This window comes from Idiotropiscis lumnitzeri, chromosome 1 (assembly GCF_059441095.1).
Source record: "Idiotropiscis lumnitzeri isolate Australia: NSW breed Sydney's pygmy pipehorse chromosome 1, RoL_Ilum_1.0, whole genome shotgun sequence".
Lineage (NCBI taxonomy): Eukaryota > Metazoa > Chordata > Actinopteri > Syngnathiformes > Syngnathidae > Idiotropiscis > Idiotropiscis lumnitzeri.
In genome coordinates, this window is record NC_142391.1 from 26,807,488 (window position 1) to 26,826,706 (window position 19,219).

General features: G+C 40.9%; 1 protein-coding gene across 1 annotated transcript in view; it reads right to left on the reverse strand.

Moving 5' to 3' along the window:
* adgrv1 (adhesion G protein-coupled receptor V1) overlaps positions 1-19,219 on the reverse strand; it is a 95,581-nt gene that overhangs the window by 11,687 nt on the left and 64,675 nt on the right. The window contains exons 90-93 of the mRNA XM_088292310.1: positions 13,635-13,751; positions 8,386-8,564; positions 6,084-6,241; positions 623-744 (exon numbers count right to left, since the gene is read on the reverse strand). Coding sequence (XP_088148436.1) covers positions 623-744; positions 6,084-6,241; positions 8,386-8,564; positions 13,635-13,751 — 576 coding nt within the window. The remainder of the gene's footprint in view (positions 1-622; positions 745-6,083; positions 6,242-8,385; positions 8,565-13,634; positions 13,752-19,219) is intronic.

Sequence of the window (19,219 nt, forward strand, 5' to 3'; positions counted from 1 at the left end):
TCAGTGAATTCCTTCCATATAAAAGTTAAACTGGTACTGCGTGAACTCTTTGATTGAATGGAAAACCAATAAAATGAATTGTGAATCGAAAACTGAATCGAATTAGGCCCTTGTGTAATGAATCAAATCGACTTTGGAAATTTGAATCGATACCCAGCCCAAATTTTGTGTTATTATATGCTGGTTACTGTAATTGATAGGAAACTTAACATTGAATATAATTTACCACTGTAACGCATCTTGGTGATGAAAACGCGGCCCTCTTTATTTCAACACGACTGCATCTGGCTCACCAATAATTTTGAATCAAACATGCAATAAGAAGATGGAATAGTCCAATGCATGAGAAGGCAATGTCGAAATGATCAAAACAAACAGTGTCATGTTTTTTTAAGCACGTAAACTCATACGAAATGAATAATAACGGCTTTAAACGCCCCAAAAATTTTAAGAATCTATTTTCATGAGAGGCTTGGGGTGCCTCCGGGAGTTGACGTTTGCCTCGGGGTTACTTGACCATAATGCTCTACAAAGACCAACATTCACAACTCTTCACAATATTTGAGTCAATAAATGAACAGCTACACAAATATTAGCTAATTCAGTAGGCTAATGATCTCACCAGCAAGCAGTTGGAGATGATGTAGAGGACAAGCATCCACATGTGCTTGTAGCCCATATGAAGTCCCGCCCACAACCACACCAGAGAGACGAGCAGGAATAGGTAGAGGACCAGCGGCACCTCTGGAACACAAAGAGAGAAAAAAATATGAAGACATTTCATGCAGTCTAACGTGGAGAACTGAATACAGAACATATTTGACACTTTAGTATAAATGCAGAAAATGTAAGTTGGACGGAAGACGAGACAAGCCTTAACTTCATTTTTCCCATAGGAAGAAGTGCGTGATTGTGCAATTTAAGTGTCTTTATTTGGATTTGCACTAAAATTCTGTAGGTATTCATTTTTAGCTCATGGACAAAGTTCATTGGAATTCTTTTTTTTTTTTGCATCGTCCAGCTCACTAGCTTGAAACTGGGCTCAGTCAAATGTTTGGAAGACAAAAGGTGAGGTCCCATGCGCTTTTTTTATGAATGTGTTTCTGAATTGGGCGCTACTGAAGAAACCGCTGCCTCTTTTTTTTTTATATATTATTTTATTTTACTTTTTTTGGGTGTGCAGGGAGTTTGTCAAGTGCTGATGATAAGACAAACCGTGTTTGCGATTTAACAGTATTGCATCGAGCTAATTGCAACATCTTGAAAAGACGCACTTCTAAAAGCATCATTAATAAGAAGGCCTCTTTTTAATGGGGTGGGAAAATATTCATTCCTCTTAATCCTGTGACGCTGTGAACGTATTGCAACAGCTCAGATAAGCCTACGTGAAGCTAAGAGTGTGGATTTGAAAGCAACCTTGCAACACATCCAAATTGGCTGCTGCGTCACTAACCCGTGTGCAGGACAGACTGTACACTTCACTTCACAAGTAGGGTTGAAACACGGGGCCCACGTTTCACTTGGGTGCCACTTCCACCACCTCGTCAACTTCTTTCTCGATCTGCTCGTGCTCCGTATCCCAGCGCAAACTTCCCTTCCCTTCCCTTTCCTGTCTGACTGTCTGGCTGGCTCCTTCCACACCATCACTTGTCTCAGGACGTTCTGTCTCTTACTCTAGCTCCACCTCACTCTTCCTCCTCTCCCTCATATGTCTCGACATACCCCCCCCCGCTCTCCCTCCCGCCCCACTTTTGAGTTTTCCAACCATGTAAGCACATTCCAAAGCTGAGAAGGAAGAAAAAAAGAAAGCCAAGTAGCAGTCACGCTGCAAAAGTACTGACTCCTTCACTTGGGTCTTCATGATTGGGAATCGGCTAGTATTGTGTGTATTTACAGAAAATACAATTGGGCTACAACTAAAAAATATTTTAAGAATCAATTAATCTGTCACTTATTTTGGCAATTAATAGATGAACTGGGTAAAAAGAACACATTTTAATTTACTTTATTCAACAGTTTTACATGATTTAAAATTGACAGTGCAGAATACGCAATCACAATTTAATTATAATTCAGTTTTTGGTTTGCTCAGTAAAATGTCACAAAGGAGGCAAAAAAATCTTTTGCAAAGTAAAAGCAGATGTTTGAAACATTTTAGTTGGATCAATCTGCTGCACTAGAGAAATCTGAGAATATTTAGTATATTTATGAAATAAAAATAAAATTCTGAGCATTTGGACAATTTTAAATGACACAAGAACTGTAACTGATTAATAGATTATAAAAAAAAAAATAAAAATAAATTAGACTGGGTATCAATTCAAATTTCCAAAATCGATTCTATACACAAGGGCGCAAGGGCTGATTTCATGCAGTACCAATTTTACTTTCGTATGGAAGGCCTTCTCAGTCGAACCAATGCTGCAATTAGTACAAACCGCTTGCTGTAACTTGGTGCATTAGTAAAAATATTAGTATTTATATTAAGAATTGAAGCCAATGCAGTAACATTAATCATGTACGATTCATTTAACATGACCTGATCAAATCCATAAATACCTTTGCCTTCATTCTTGTTGGCTTCCACCATTTTGTTTACATATCATACTTTTGCGCCGTGACAATATCTCACGTAATGTCATGTAAAATGATGGGGGAAAAAAAGACGTTATTAAAAGTATCGATATATGTTTTAATGAATCGATATCGGGCTTTGAAAAGGAAAATCAAAATCAATTTAAATGGATATATTGATTTTTTAAACCAAGCCCTAAAAATAATAACACATATTAGTTAAGATGGCTTTACGTGTCCCTCGATGTACTTTCTACGCTGATTTAAGAAATGTTTTTTCCTAGCACCACTTGAGACTTTTTTAAAGTTTGACCTAAAAAAGCTCACGCAATATGGATTTTTGTGCTCTTTTTTTATCTTTTTATTTATATTTTTTATTATAATTTATAGGTATAAAGTTTCAGAAAAATCCTGAATTCATAAATACTACTAATACTATATACTATATTACATTAAGAATAATATAATATATTATTATTATTTTGATCATATTATCTGAACCTGATGTGCCAGAAGAAAAAAAAAACAAGGACAGAAAGTTTAACTGCATCTCTGATTAAAAATGTAGAAAAAATAGTTGACCAGTGTTATCAATTAATTTGATAATTAATCAACTAATCATTGCACCACTAAAACACAAGATAATAGAGAATAATACCATCAAATCTTGCAAATAATATTGTTTTTGATGTGCTGTAAAGTTTGTAAACACAACTAAATACTCTAGAATCAATATTAGCCCTTCTGGGAACATATTTAGAGACTTAAGCTTGAGTTGAAAGGTTTACCACATGCCACACTTGCAACATGTCATATAATGTACTGAGATCGTTTTCATTAACATTCAAAAAGAGAAGTGTTGAAATAAAGTGGTAGAGGATGTTAAATGCGTGACCCAGGGGGACCCAAATCTTATTCTTCTGATCACATGCCAGTGTAGCATCAATATTATTCAGCAAAGCTTTTCAGGTCAAATGGGAAAATATTGTTGCCTACGCAGTGAATGCACATTCATGCTGACCGAGGTCAGTCTTATTGCTCGGCAGACACGGAGGTTGAGTATGATTCCGTCTGGCTGACATAAGAAATAAACACCTGAACCCCCGATGGCACGAGCCTGCTCATGACCTATCAGACGAGCTGCTTCTCTCCGCAGGACGGCCGCCGCTTTACATGGAATCGGGCGGGCGTCCTGCTGTGAGAGGATAAACCGAGAAGAGAGAGTGGGTTCAACCAAAACAGTTGAGTAGCAAGAGTGGCCGATGCTGACATGGCTTGTCTCACAGAGGTCGACAGCTGTAACAACAAGCAGTTGGATCGAGCATGAAGTCGCGCACGTCAACCCGCACGCATAGCGGCACTGTTTTTGCATCCACACTGCATATTTTGTTACTAAGGCTGTGCTGTAATTGAAAGACACAAGGGAAATGCCAGGAGTGCTGATTTAACCCCATAACCTCCCTTCAAACCTATCAAGCATCATCAGGTAGTCTTAGCAAATATACAATATGTACGGTTCAGCGTGGGAACAATGACATTGACTACATGACTTTACACGCAATCAATAAACTTTTTAAAACATGAATATTTGCATTATTCAGTGTTTTAAAAGCCATGTAAAAATAACCCAAATATGCCCTTATTTGGGTTTATAAAATGTGTATGCTTATATGTGCGGTGTGGCAAACAGCAAGGATGACGTATAATACGTATCATGAAGTTGTCAAAGCATCGTCGTTTCAATTAGTGACAGGCAGGGCAGTTGTATTAAGTGAATTGAATCATTAGAATCAGTTTAGCAAAAAGAATCGTTCAAAAGATTTGCTCACCAAATCGTTCGCCTTACCACTGAAACCCCCCCCCCCCCCACTCATTGAATCGTTTGTGAACGGGAAATGACATCACGTTCTCTTACATTCTCGTTTGTGAACGGGAAATGAACGACTATAGCGTGGCAGAATGTTCGGCAAAATCCTCCGCCATCTGACACTAGCTGCTGATTGGTCGTTCATGAAGATACACGACATGCACGTGGCTAAATGAGGTGGGTAGCTTTCTCCGCTCAAGTACTCGGAATGACTCCGAAATTGTAATTTTGACCTTAACCCGAATACTGACCGCAGATAAACAAGTGTTTGCTTTACAAAGCGGCACATCACGAGGCTTCAAGAGAAAACGGAATACTAATGCAATAATCCGAAGACTGGATAAAAAAAAAATAAATAAAAAAAAATAAAAAAATTAATAATAGCGCTATGCAAGCAAACCTCACCCATCTCGTTTGTGTGTGCTAACATTCCTCACCAATCAGTGATCAAAGTGCAGGGAGGGAACACCGCACCGGCCTAAGACTGCAATACCAGATATTTAATCAGCTGAAAGGGACATCTTGTCATGTAAACACACCTTGTGGAGCCAGTGGGTGTTCTGAAAAGGCTTTGCTCCAAATAAAGACCATTGTTAGATAATCCATATGCTCGGAGGTGCTTTTTTTCATACTGTCTATTTAGGTCTGAACAAAAGTGCAAGAACCCGCATTTCAGTGACGTCGACAGTCTCACGTGTTCCGTCTGAGTTTGTACGTGCGGCCCCGCATGCTGCACTCTCACACAGATTAGCCTCAAGATTATCTCATCGCTTTGTGGTTGAAGTCAAACGTTGGGAGATGTTTTTCAACGCGGCATGAAAAACGAAACATTCCCGATTGTGCCTGCTTGTGCTTTGCTCTCAGGCGTCGCACACTCAACAATTTGCTTTTCTTTAGCTGTTGTTCACGCTTCTGGTTCCTATCACGCTCTAGTTCTGCCTTCCTCACGCAACACATGACATTCTGCTGATGGTGGTTTATAAAACTAACTGCAATTATAGCAAACTCTCGGGGTTTATTTCAAATGTATTTATTTCAGGATTGCTTTACGTCCCTAGCTACAGAAGAAGGAATGTAAATTGTCTGAGAATTGTATATTTGGTTACAGTGTTTTTTTTAAATCTTGAACTCAATAAATACTAAATATATCTAAAAAAAAACTGAAACGAATATTAAAACTAATGAAAACGATACTAAAACGAAAACATTTTGAAAAAAGAAATGAACAAATACAAACAAACCTGCTGTAAAAACCAATTTAAAAAAAAAAAAAAGGCAAAATGAAATAAAATCTAACAGTGATGAAAAATCAAAAATTATTATGACAGTGCTCTACATTTTTGCCTACACTGTGGACAACAAAAGTGAGTACACCCCAAAGCGAAAATATCCAAATTCCTCAGCGTCATGTGACTCATTTGTGTCGCAAGGTTTCAGATATGACTAAGAGTGTCAAATATCGTGTTATCAGTCTCACAATCACTCATACGTATGAGTGGAAGTTCAATATGGGGCCACATGGCAAATAACTCACTAAGCATCTAAAAAGTAATTAAATGCATGTCTAGCAGAAATAAATTTGCAGATCCAGAAAGTTGCAGCATTATATCAGAACTATATTCTTGCATGTTCACAACAACACCTGTGCTGTTTGTGCGTCCGCGATAGATGTCATCGTATGCCTTCCACTGCTGGGAGACTTTGTAGGCGTGGATGAAGACGACCAGTACGACAACTAGGCAGATGAGCGGCACCAGCACAGCGGTGCACAGAGCAGCGTAGATATTTGGGATGAAGCACCTAAGCACACGTGAAGGAAAATTAGAGAAAGACAGGAAGTAAAACGCCAAAAAAGATACATCATGTGATGTCATGACACCACTAAGCAGGTCAGGTTATCTTGGACCGCACTCATAAAATATTGCATCAGCCATGTTGCTTGGGGCTTTCAGTGTAATGGATAAAACAACCTCTTCTGTTCATATATTATATCTCGTGTCCTACATTCGGGGAGTACAATGCTCAACAATTATACCACGTTTTGGCTGCAGCATAACATCGGCGGTGGATAATGGCAGGTGTGTCTCAGAAAACGGTCATCAGGCCGTTCTCTTGATGTGATTGTTTTCACGATCCTCCCTGTCTCGGTTCCATCGCAGCATCACTTTTCCCAGCTGAATCTGGGAAAATCCGCACCTTCCTATTACAAAACTGTAAGAGCCAAGCAAGCACCAAAACACCCATGTGGCAGTCTATTTCACAAATGTGGTGGGAGAGTGGAATCCAGATCCAGTGACTACAGAGAGAACTATTTGGCACAGTAGTAGCCATAACATGGCATGTGGTATGCCAAATAGACAATTGCATCACATAGATGGACTGTGAGAGTGTAAACAGGCTCTCTAATATGGATATTTGTCCTGTAGTGGCCTTGTGGAAGGGTGGAGTGCAGAGGGGGGAGTAGCTTAATGTCGTGAAAATCTCATAAGAAAGCCGAAAGCACATTACTCATAAGTCTATTGACTGACTTCAGGCTGGGGATCAGGAAATAAAAAACAAGCACGCTTGTAGGAAATAGGAAAGGTTATGAATGCTTTCTCAGGCCAAAAGTGAGGTTCTGTTCATTCCTGGTCCTGCTGCTAAAAAATAAATAAATCAATCAATAAATTGTTGCCGATTTGTATGGCGCAGTGACGGCCGACGTCCTTCCTGACGCAACCCACTCATTGTTTTTACGCATGCTTCGGACAGGCAGTCGATCGAGGCACTGACAGCGAGCCATTTATGTACATGAAAGACAGTAATTTGCACCACTACACTACTTTAAATTTATTCTTATTCATTTCCATTGAAAGTTTCCAAGCATTTGCAAATGTTTAAAAACAAAAACTATCAGATACTGTTCTGTGTAGCGTAAATAATCGACACTGATTGACCTCTTCATCGGGTACGCTGAATGAAATCATAAACAAGTTTAGTTTGGTCTGGGCTGCAGTAAGATAGAGGCATGAAGAGAGATGATGAAGAATGTCTCTCTGCAGTAATATTACGCACGATAAAAAACATACGCCTGTGTGTATTGTTATATCGTCTGTATATACAACAAAAATTATAATGTCACCACATTGATTTGTTTGCCTTAGCATTAAACGTACGTTTGTATAAGGAAAAGTTACATGGTTGTTTTAAATACCTAATGTTTAATTCACTTTGCTTGACATTTTGTTTGACAGTAAACCTCAACTGCGAGTGGCAGATGTACCTAATGTTGTGTCTTCGAAGGTATCAGCATCCCAGTGGTGACGGTGAAAGCAACGGGATATTATGATGAATGCTGGCTCCTTCCCGCAAAAGAAGAAGGCCAAGTTTTTTTTCTGGGCACGTTGAATAGTCCTCTGTATCTGCAAATGTTGCATCTATGCACCCGCTGTATCACGGGCACTTTCCCGCCCACAGGAAGCTGGCGTGCACAGCGGCCCCAAGGATAACAGACACACCTAAGGCCGCCAGTTAATTTTAGAAGTGATTTCAGGGTCCAAACTTTAGTAGTGTTTGACTTTCATACTATGTGCACAACACATACAATACCAGCCATAGAAAAGGTGCTTTTCCATGTGAGCACATTGGTTTGTTTTAAGGATTAACGTTGTTTCTACTTATAGAAATTAAGATGTTATTTATAGCTCACACCAACAAACACACCGAGGGGCCAGGTTTCAAATTTGTTTTGCCGGTGGTGAACTTCCAACTCTGAGGTGAAGACTCAAGTTTCTCCGTCAGGCGATGCATGCAAATGACTGACTCATTCCTACGTTCATTCATTTGATTGGCTGAGCAATCGCCTTACATGATGTCTCCAGATCAGGTGTTTACTTGAGAAAACAAGTTTCGGCACTTAAAAAAAACCACACACACACACACACACACACCCAGCGCCTACTCACACATCCCCTTGCACCAATCCGTAGACGGCGTGGATGCTCCAGTCAAAGCCTCCGAGCAGCACAATGACCAGGATGATGATAACGAGGGCGGGAAGACCCCAGCCCAACAGGAAGTACAGCAAGTATCGACGATCAGTGTGCTCGTCATTCATTACAAGCACCTGCCAGAAATTCACCGCCTGGGGAAATAGGTCAAAGAAATCACCTTAGGACGTGAATTGTTAGCTGTTTATTATTTGTTGCATAATGCCAGGAAACAAACAACATACTTGCATCACGGGTTATAGTGCAAAAGAAAAATAAGAAGCAATGGGAAGAAGGGCTCTTTTCTGATTGTTATCATTTTTTAAATGCCTGAAACAAACATTATAGTGACATCCATTCAGCATTTCACTTTTGGCATGTGTGAATGATCTAAGGACTGAGTTGGAGCGAGTCACAAGAAGGAGTCATGCAACTGATTCATTTGTGCGTAGTGGGAAATTTTGTGGTGGCCTCTCCCTGAGCAAATTCTTTGGCTTTGTAAACAAAATAATGCGCAAGATTGGCAGATGCATCCAATTACGACACACTTGGAATTCAATCAAAACTTGGCTTTTATATGGTTCACGTCTGCCTCAAAATTATCAGCGCAATCTATTTATTTTCTGTAACTCGGTAACGTGATTTGTTTGTCTACTCCGCTAACGCTTCCAATTCCATTCTTCGCTTCAAACCTGATTGCCACCATTTTACACCTGCTGCCAATTAGGCGGCAATATTTGTAGATCAAGTAATATTATCAGGACTAGTGTTGCCAAAGGATCATATGCTGCTGGAGGTACCGAGGACTAAGCCCAGCCTCAGGGGGGGTCGCGCCTTTTCTGTTGCCGGTCCCTCCTTATGCAATGAGCTTTCATTAAATGTTAGGCAAGCTTCATCTCTGTCCGCTTTTAAAACTCGTTTGAAGACACATTTTTATTCTTTAGCTTTCGACTCAACATGAGATACAAATGTTTTCCCTTCAAGCCTGTCCACAAAGAAATCCTGGGACATTCGGTGTGCAAGGAGAGGCAAGAGTTCTGGCAGGACAGCTCGTGGCTATTTCATAATGACAACATGCCAGCTCACAATGCCCTGTGCATCTGACAGTTCCTGACCGAGAAGGACATTGAATACTTCCAGGTGTGTATGAAGGCGCGTTAAAGTTCAGATGGATTATTTTGAAGGGGACAACCTGTCATTTGTAGTTTTCAGTCACGCAAATTTTCAGACACACCTCTAGTGTACCCTTGCAGTTCACTGGCGACCAGTCCAGGGTATGTTCATGCCCCAAAACAAGCTAGGATATGCTCCAGCTCTCCCACAAGTGGAATGAGGACCAAAAAAATGGCTGGGTGGCTGCGTTTTCTTGGTAACAGTCTTCGATGATTTGTCTATCAAACACATTACGTAAGCACCTTCACCGTGAGCATGCGCAGGTGTAAGCAACAGACACGTTTGTTCAAATAAAAAGCTTATCTGAGCAAACGCCTGTGTCAGGAGCAGAGCGTAAAGTTCACAATATTGAAATGAAGTGTTCAGACCTCCCTCGTAATCAGGGAGGACATAAAGAATGGCGCTGCTCGTTGTTCAGCGTAATGAACCTTTATACGACACCTATAAAGCTGACGGTGTTTGTGATTGTCCATCTGTTTGTTAAACACATTTGCAACGACAGCACCGTGTGTGATGCAACAAGAGCTTATGGGATGATGACCTCCGCCTCAGGCAACCTCTGCCCCCCCCCTAACCACCTCATCATCGTAACTATATTGTATAACAAGTATCGCATTGGACGCAGCTTCACTCGTGCGGCCCCACAAAGCAACACTGCGCTTATGTAACAGCTCAAGTGTGTGTCACGAAGACAATAGGGAAATGTCAGAAGCAAGATTGGCTTTTGCCTTGGACATGAGGCGGCGAGTCACAATAAATGGATGATGTTGCCTTTGAGGTGAACTCACTGACTTCTGATAGTGAAGGGCGAAGTTGGAAAAAGAGCATATAAAAAAAAAAAAGATTGTTTTTCCTGTGGTTAGCCAGACAAGTATGTTTATTTCCTGATAGTTGTGTCTGAGGGAAATGTTACAATGTGTCCCAGGAAAATGATGTGTCCTGTTTTTCCTATGAAGCACAAGTAAAAAATATATTGCAGCCTTTTTTTGTTTTAAAGTACACAATTTAACCAAGATTGAAAGTTTCACAGCTTCCATCAACATAATTTGAGCTTTTTCTTTGGCTTTTTTTCTTTTTAGCAAGACTTCAAAATGAAAAGCTTTGAAAAGTGAAAACTTTATTTGATTTGCAGTGCCTAACCAGTAGAAATTGGGGGAAAAAAAGTTTGACGGAACACATCCTCTTATGCCTTTGTTAGAATTACATTTGTGTAACAGTCACAGTTGTTGAAATGTTACTAAAAACATTCCATGGGGAGTTTATTTATTTATTTATTTTTTATGTTGGCGCTTTGACTGACTTGATTTATTTCTATTCATTTCCCACGGGAAAATTGTTTTGAAGTCCAAATAAACCACAGATAATCCATAAAGGGATTATGTTGCACATTAACAATTCTACAGCATAGTGGGGCCTGTTCCATGATCATGCTCGTGATCCAAAAAATTTGTATTCCAAACGAGTTAAAATGAATGGAAATGCTATTCATCTCGTCGATCCTCTTAACACGGCAAGAAAAAAAACAACAACAGCAAAATAGCACGGTATAGTATTTTACTTCATAACAGACAAGGAAATAATTCAATAGAATGTTAAGTATTCAACGGTTTGTGCATCCTGATTTCATGACTTAATTGAATGAGCTTTGTGTGTCTGGTGTGTACACTGGCCACAAAATTCAGAGAATTAAGACTTTTGCAACTGAGCTGCAGTCAAATTTGTCATTTTTCAAGTTGATTTAATGTTAAAAAAAAGTACTGCGCCATCTGAAGTTGCTGCCGACTTGAAAGGCAAAGTCATGTGGTTTGATTAAATCAACAACGGGAAATGTTGACTGTGAAAATAGAGACGGCAAAAAGGCTCATCCGTGTTGTTACATAATGTCTCGAAAAGACGTTGTCTGTCTTGGCAAGCACTTTGTAAAGTACCCCAATGTTGGTGTTAACAAAATCCTGGCTAGTCAATAGGCCGCTCTTGCTTGCAGGGTCACCATAGCAATGACAGGAGACCATTTTCTTCATTGCAAGCCAGAGCACCATGAAGCTGTAATCTTAAAGTGAAATTACCGCTTGTTGTTGCCTCAACTGTGAGGATGAATGGGTCACTGACTGGACAGGAGCATCATGCCCCATTGGCAGCACATGAAGGCAAAACACAGCACTGTTTGTGTGACAAACCAGCAAAGACAAAGTGCAAGCTAATATTGCCCATAGAATTTAAAAAAAGGGAAGCTCAGTTATGTAACATTACGCAGTGCTCCCAAAAAGCTGATGTTTTGAGCCCCGCCTTTCAGCCATGCAAGCAAAATCCAGTCCAGATATTGAATGCCTTCTGGCAGCGCGTTCGTGGATGTTCCCCTAACTATTAAATGTGCAATTCCACTCATCCGTTGGCACAGATAAACACCCCGCCGTCCATCCCATGCATGCTGCACGTATTGATTTTCTTGTGGTTTGAGTTGGGTTTGATGCCGCCTGTTAATATCAAGAGCTGGGCTCTTCATAGGAGGTGTGATCAATGGATAAACTTTGGAGAGGACAAAGAGGTTCGGTGACAGGCATCAATTACAATCAGAGTGGCAGTGATATAACGTAATATCTTAATTGTCAGCGTCTGGAGTTTTGTGAGCTGATGTGTGGTGTGTTCGTGAGTTCAACTGCCTCCACTGTCATGTTCATATCTGTTCTCTGATTATGTAAATATAGTTTTAGATTTGTACGTATGGTTGGGTTAAATAATGTTTCTTTTTAAATTCTATAAAAAATTATAGACAGCAACCCCCCCCCAAAAAAAAAAACTAAAAAAAAATTTCATTTGGAGCAATTATTTGCAGTAACCTAAAAAAAAACAAAAAACAAAACTAACCCAAATCCATAATAAAGGATATATAGTATAACGTTTCACATCATTTTTTGGGCCAAATAATAGCCAGCCCAGTTCTCGCTCAAATGATCTCAAATTTAACTGAGGTGTATCTTTATGGGTTTGAATGCTTTAATTTATTAGAATAGAAATAGAATAGAATAGAATAGAAATCCCTTTATTGTCATTGTACTCAAGTGTGCAACGAGATTAGAGGGCTCCCCTCTCCAGTGCAATACAACAATAATCGTATGCCTTGAAGACGTAGGTAGACATTTCAAATGATGTTAAACCCAACTGACGAAAAAAAGGAAAAAAAGCAACAATTCTTTACAGTAAGTAGAACAAATACTGCGGTAGCTCTCGAGTAGTTTAATTAAAGTGAATCTTCGAATACTGCACCAATAATAGAAGAGGTGCCCGGGGCGTTAGAATAATTATGATGTGATTTGCCAAAGTGCGTGATAGAAACAAAGTCATTGTACGTGACCCGTGCAAGCGGATGAATGGAGGTCAATGAGAGGAAAAGAGAAAGTTGGGATTTTTTTTCCCAAGCATACATACTTCCTTAGCGTTAAGTTTTGATGTGAATTCTTTTTCAAATAGGCGACCATTGTGTGGTAAGGGACTATAAGTGGTTGAGGGCGGAGGAAAGGTTTTATCTGGAGCACATTGGGTCAAGGTCATGGAATTCCTGTGCTTTCGCTGCACATCATAATTCATCTATGTTTTCTATGAAGGATTAAAATGGGCTAACGACAAGAGCTACAACGTTAATATTACATAATTGGCTTTCTTTTGTGTTTAGATGATTCTCTTGACCTCCAGCAGAGAACACATGACAACATTTTTTGGGGTGTTCCAGCAGCAAAGGAATTTTCGGGCTAGATCTGAGAATCACACGCCTGCATGAATATGTCCATTATGCAACAACAATGAAAAAAAAAAAAGACCGCCAACAACCTAAAAAAAAAGGGGGGGGGCGGTCATAATAGGAGGGTTTAGAAGCTGCTTATGTTGCTAAGTGGTACCAGTCAAGGTTCAAAGGTCAAGTCCTGCAGAATTGTAGTCTACTTTCATTTTGACCCGCTCATAAATCCAACAAAGACAAAAAAAAGACTTGAAATGAAAAAAAATTGATGAACAAAAATGGTCGACTGTTGATCAAGCTAACTGACACCCGCTATTACCTGGATGAGCATCCAGAAGAACTGGCTGAGGTGGAAGTAGTGAGAGAAGAGCGCCAGAGCTGCACAGCTGTCCTCGGAAAACAGCCGGCCACGGAAAGTGGACACCAGGAAGCAGATCTGTAAAAGTAAAAGAAAGAAAACTACTTGAAAAGTATTTTATAGTTAATGCAGTGGTTCCATGAGAGGACATTGGCAATGGGATTTCTCATTGTGTTAGCATTAAGATAGCAAACTTAAAGGCAAAGTTTTTTTTTTTAATGCCGACAATCTGTAATTCTTTCATGTATAGTTTGGCAGTAAACTTCAACTAACTAAACAGCATGAAACCACTTTTAGAAAAAATTTTTTTTTTTTTTTGTTAAATCCAAGAGTGAACGTTTGTGAGAAGCAAGATGGAGAAGTCAGCAATTTTGTGTATTTTGTTGCAGCAGTACTCACATTTTCTTTAAGCCACAGTAAATTTTATGTAGCTGGAAATTCATACCAAAAACATTTTTGTGTATGGAAGCAAATACATGCTTATGACAAAAATGAAGTTGGCACTTGAGCGCCAGGGAGAATTGCAAGAGGGAATAAACATGGGAAACATGGCCAGGAGTGTGGAAAAACCAATGAGGGCAGCAGACAATACCGTGACACTGGCGGCCACCTGAAAGCATCATTAACCTCGGATGAAAGAAAGGCCGGTGCCAACGGGGCAGGGCGCTTGTTACCTAACTCGCATGCTGTTGGCTCAGTGCCAAGGGAGTGCCGCAAAAGAGACGAGTGAATGATCACCTGTTGTCAGTTGCACCTCACATTACATCCATCAGACACTGCAATAAAGGAACGAATCTGAACGCATGTAGTGACAGCATTATGTCTTAAATGGGACTCTACATATCAGGGACGTCCAAATGTTTCCATTGAGGGCGACTTACAGAAAAATGCAAAGAACAGGAGGGGCCATTTGTACATGACATCCTGAAATTTTGAAACATGGTAAACTCACTCTAATTAACTGAAGGTCATCATGTGGTTAGTCAAATTCCAAAAGTACCTCTCTGTACCGCTTCTCCTCACTAGGGTCGCGGGGGTGCTGGAGCCTATCCCAGCTATCTTCGGGCAGTAGGCGGGGGACGCCCTGAACTGGTTGCCAGCCAATCGCAGGGCACACAGAGACGAACAACCATCCGTGCTCACACTCATACCTAGGGGCAATTCAGGGTGTCCAATCAACCTGCCATGCATGTCCTTGGAACGTGGGAGTAAAACCGGAGTACCTGGAGGAAACCCACGCAGGCACGGGGAGGACATGCAAACTTCAATATGAAGACCTCTGCACTGTGAGGCCATCGTGCTAACCAGTCAACCACCGTGCCGCCCCTATAAACTCGTCCATTAAAATGAAAAGCAATTATAATCTGTCAAGAAACATAATCGCTGCAAACACCACCCAAAAATATTTTTTTTATCATGTCGGACAGTTTGTAACACTTAATTCGTAATTTTCTGTTTTATTCAGATAAAAATAGCCACTATTTTATAACAATCAAATTTCATCACATTTACATTTGTTTTTAACTGCGTCGTATCCTTCACTTTTTTTTCCCTACCCTTCTGATGTGGGCCATGTTTTAAATGATTATTATTGCAATACAAAAACAGCCAGCCAGGAAAAAAACACAGCGTTTGAAACAGCTTTTTCCAACATTGTGGTCTCTTTGAGAGAAACTAAGGGAGGGAAAATAAAAACATGAAATGGCCATTTCCTCTATCTTGAATACGAGCCATTATTAGACCCAAAAAAAGACTTCTGAGTCAGTCATTTCCCCATCCAAGGCTGTGAGTGGGTGGGATGGCACAGGAAAGAAACTCAGTTCCTGGAAATGAGCCTGAGAGGAGAAGCTATTCAGGTAGCTCAGAGCGTGCCAGCATGGCGGGACACACCCATAGAATTTCGAAAACAATAACAACAGGGAATGTATCTGGCAAGGAGAGCTTTTCATCTAATTCTAAAGCCAGAGTGCATGCAGGACTCTGCCTGTATTTCGGCTGTATGGGCTTGAGAAAGCGACAGCTGTCCATTTCGTCAGTGGAGGTTTCAACCAAGCTTGCGCAAATTCACAATCGTAGTACACATCCATGGAAATGCCCAGATTCAACATGCCAACTCTTTGGCATTTTTTTTGGGTTGTATTCAATTCTGAAAACCCACTTGGACATTAAACAGACAGAAATTTACTTGACCTAAGTGCCGTTAAAATAACATGACGGACTGCTGTCCATTCCGCTGATGAATGACAAATGACGGACCGGCAACATTTTGTAAATTGCCCGCCTATGGAAACTCATTATACACAGACTCACATAAATATAAATTGGACTATTTCCACTACTTCAACACTAGAGTACAGCTGTTTGCTGTCTTCTCAACAAATAAGCTGTCATCACAGAACTTGGAACAAGAATGGACTTAGACAAGCAAAGTTTTACTGTCAAGGTGGGCTTGGTACGTTTGGAGGACACATTTACAGCAAGTGGTCTTTGTAGAGATCCTTGCGAAAACAACAGAGGCGCACGTTAGAAGCAGTCAGGTATTGATGACCTCTCTCGGGAAAGGTTATCAGGGTGGGAAGGCGTCAGGTGTGTCAGGGTTTATCGCTACCTATCTACCGCCCTGCGCTTTGTCCCCTGCTGGACTTCTCGATTGTGCAAGGCACAAGGAGTCGACCAGTCTAGACCCTCAGGCTTCAGACTAACTCATAGCAGAGAACAGGGAGGTACAATTCAGCGCAGCGTGTGTCATGTGACGGCTAGCCTGCAGGAGCTAAGAACGGGTCAAACACGAAAGAAGGATCCAAAAATAAAACCAGACAGAAGGATTGAATAGTTGCTGGGTTATACAATGACGTGTTGCTCACCGAAAGTCTTCAAGGCATATGTGAAAATACAAAAACAACTTTGGATTAAACCATATAATCTAGATCCAACACCCCAGCAGTACTGATGTTGTTTGGAATAGTAGTTTGTACTTTGGATAAATGAGGTGACAGAAATTTCAAACTACAACCCCAATCAAATTTATGACACATTTTTTTTTTCATGCTTTATTTTTTTTGTGTGATGTTTAATTACTTAATTGTGATTTAATTTGGAATATTTTGAGATTACATTCACACTTGATGAGAAATTTCAACTATATTTCTTAACCAGCTCAGCTTGCTAACATGTTGGCAAGTGTGTGTACATGTTTGTGTACATTACCAAAACAATTACCACTCTGTCACAAACTCACATATTTTGCTGTTTGCATGAACAGTGTCCATGTGCAGTTAATGTGTGTGTGGGTTTTTTATGTGGTTGCTTGACCATTATGTATATCACACAGCATAACATTGACTTAGTATGACGAATGTGAACGTCATTGGAAAGTCTCAACATTCTTGGTGAAATGGGGACGCGCAGCGATACTGACTAAAGCTTAGCCATACAATTGTATTTCCACCCGGACCAAGCATTGTGAAAACGGTGCCTGTATGCTACTGGTGGTTGCTGCTCTCATCCTCCCGGAGACTGATCAATGTAGCCCAGTGTGCTGATGCTATGGAAGCTGTGCAGCAGCGCGGCTATAAATAGCACTTCCCTGCATTACATCACTGACCAATGTAGGGAGGGGTTAGAGGGGGGACCCAGAGCTGCCTGCATGCCAGACCATCCATCCACCCTGCAAAACACTTTTAACCTCCTACTCTCGCCTCCTCCAGCCATTCTATCCATTCCTTATAGCCCCAAGTTCCTCTTCATCCTCACCAATAATCGCAATCCAACCAGCCCCCCTCCTCATCCTCCTCTTTCTCTAACCCCCCTCTCCCCCCAACAGCTACCGGTCTGATCTAGCTGGTTCCAGCCGCAGCCTGCACTCTGGCTCTTTGCCTTTGTTCACAATGAAAATACAGCAAAGCAAAAACAGAAGTATTAAATGATGACATGTCTGGCACTTGCAATGTCCGCCTATTAGTCGAAACCGCATGTTCCTGTCCACACGTGATTCATTTGAAACATTTCCAGAAGAAACATTGAGGAAGTAAAGTCAGGTCTTGACTGACATAAACATTCATTTATGTGAAAAGTGATGCCAATTAAGAGCTCCCAGAGCTTCCTCAGCAGTATTCACGTCACGAGTGCAATTTATGTGGCAGTGTCACTTTTTGGTTTTTTTTTAACCCCGCTCCTGCTCTGTTCTGTACTGCGAGCATCACCAGTCTGCTCACGTGCTGCAGTTTGTCAGTCGTGGCGGACGTGCCGTTTCTGTGCTGAAGCACACCGGACAGGCAGTTGCTCGAAGCAGGTCACACGGGGGTGGCTGATAGCTGGGTTAGTAGGCCAGCGTTCTCTGGGTAGATGGGCGGCGAAAGGAGTCAAGGTTTGACAGGTGAGATTGTCGAAATAAAAAGAAAAAAAAGAGGTGACACCAACATGAGTTGCGTGCACCATCACAATGAAAAGAATAGCTCAAACCTTCATTGCAGCAAGTGTGTGATCTCAAATATCAGTGACTTGTTGTACTGCGTTGCATATTTCAAGCCTCACTGCATAGTCACAACAAGATAAGCCGTTTGTTTTTGGAGTTGCAATTCCAGTTCACTGAGGCCACACGATAGAAGTAAAGTTCACGGGTGTTTGGGGTAGAACCTCAGGCCGAGGTTTACTTGCTGAGCCAGCTGTTGGCAAATAAACACCCCCTTTGGTGTGTTTCCCATCCAAACAACCACAACACGGCATCTCCAGTCGATTGAGCTAAGAGTTGCACAGCAACACAATGTATGTACTGTGTCTACGTGGGAAACAGAAAAGAAGAAAAAAAAACATGACAAGGGTGTATTCTGGGTAGGAGATTCCAAGAAAAAAGGCAAACTTTAGCTTTTATAGAAATTGGTCCACTGGAGTAGAGACTGTCAGCACATTGGTAGCGGCTACAACACTTGAACATGTCCAATTAAAAACTGCGTCATGTATGGGTTCTCCAAATAAAAACATCATATCTAGTCAAACATTTCAACCCATGAAGCTGGACCTTTACTAGTTGGTTCAAATTCCAAAAACATTGCTTATCAATCTTCAATTTATTCACCATTGATTATCACTGTTGAGGTAGTTGGTGTCAATGCGCTTTGCAGTGACTGAAATGAGTTGACCAAATTCCTTCAAAATTTATGGAAGGGTGGAGCATTGGAATTAGTTAATGGCGTATACCCAGAATGCTTTTATGGTTAACATGCCCGAAAACAGCTGGGATAGCTACGGCTACAGTACCCCCCTCGTCCCTTGTGAGGAGAAACGGTTCCGGTAATGGATGGATAGATGCCGAGATCGGTCCGCATGAGATTGAAAGTGAACTATTTTCTCTTGACTAAAGCAAATAGAGAAGCCAAACAGCACACAGCCACATGAAGCACAGTAAGCTGCATTCCAATTGGCCAGCTCTCCACTAACATTCACAGTTAAATCTGCTTTTCATTAAAGACGGGTAACTTTCAAGGAAATTCTCTTTTTGCGTCTGGAGACCAGACAAGGAAGACACGCGACACGCATACACGCTCACA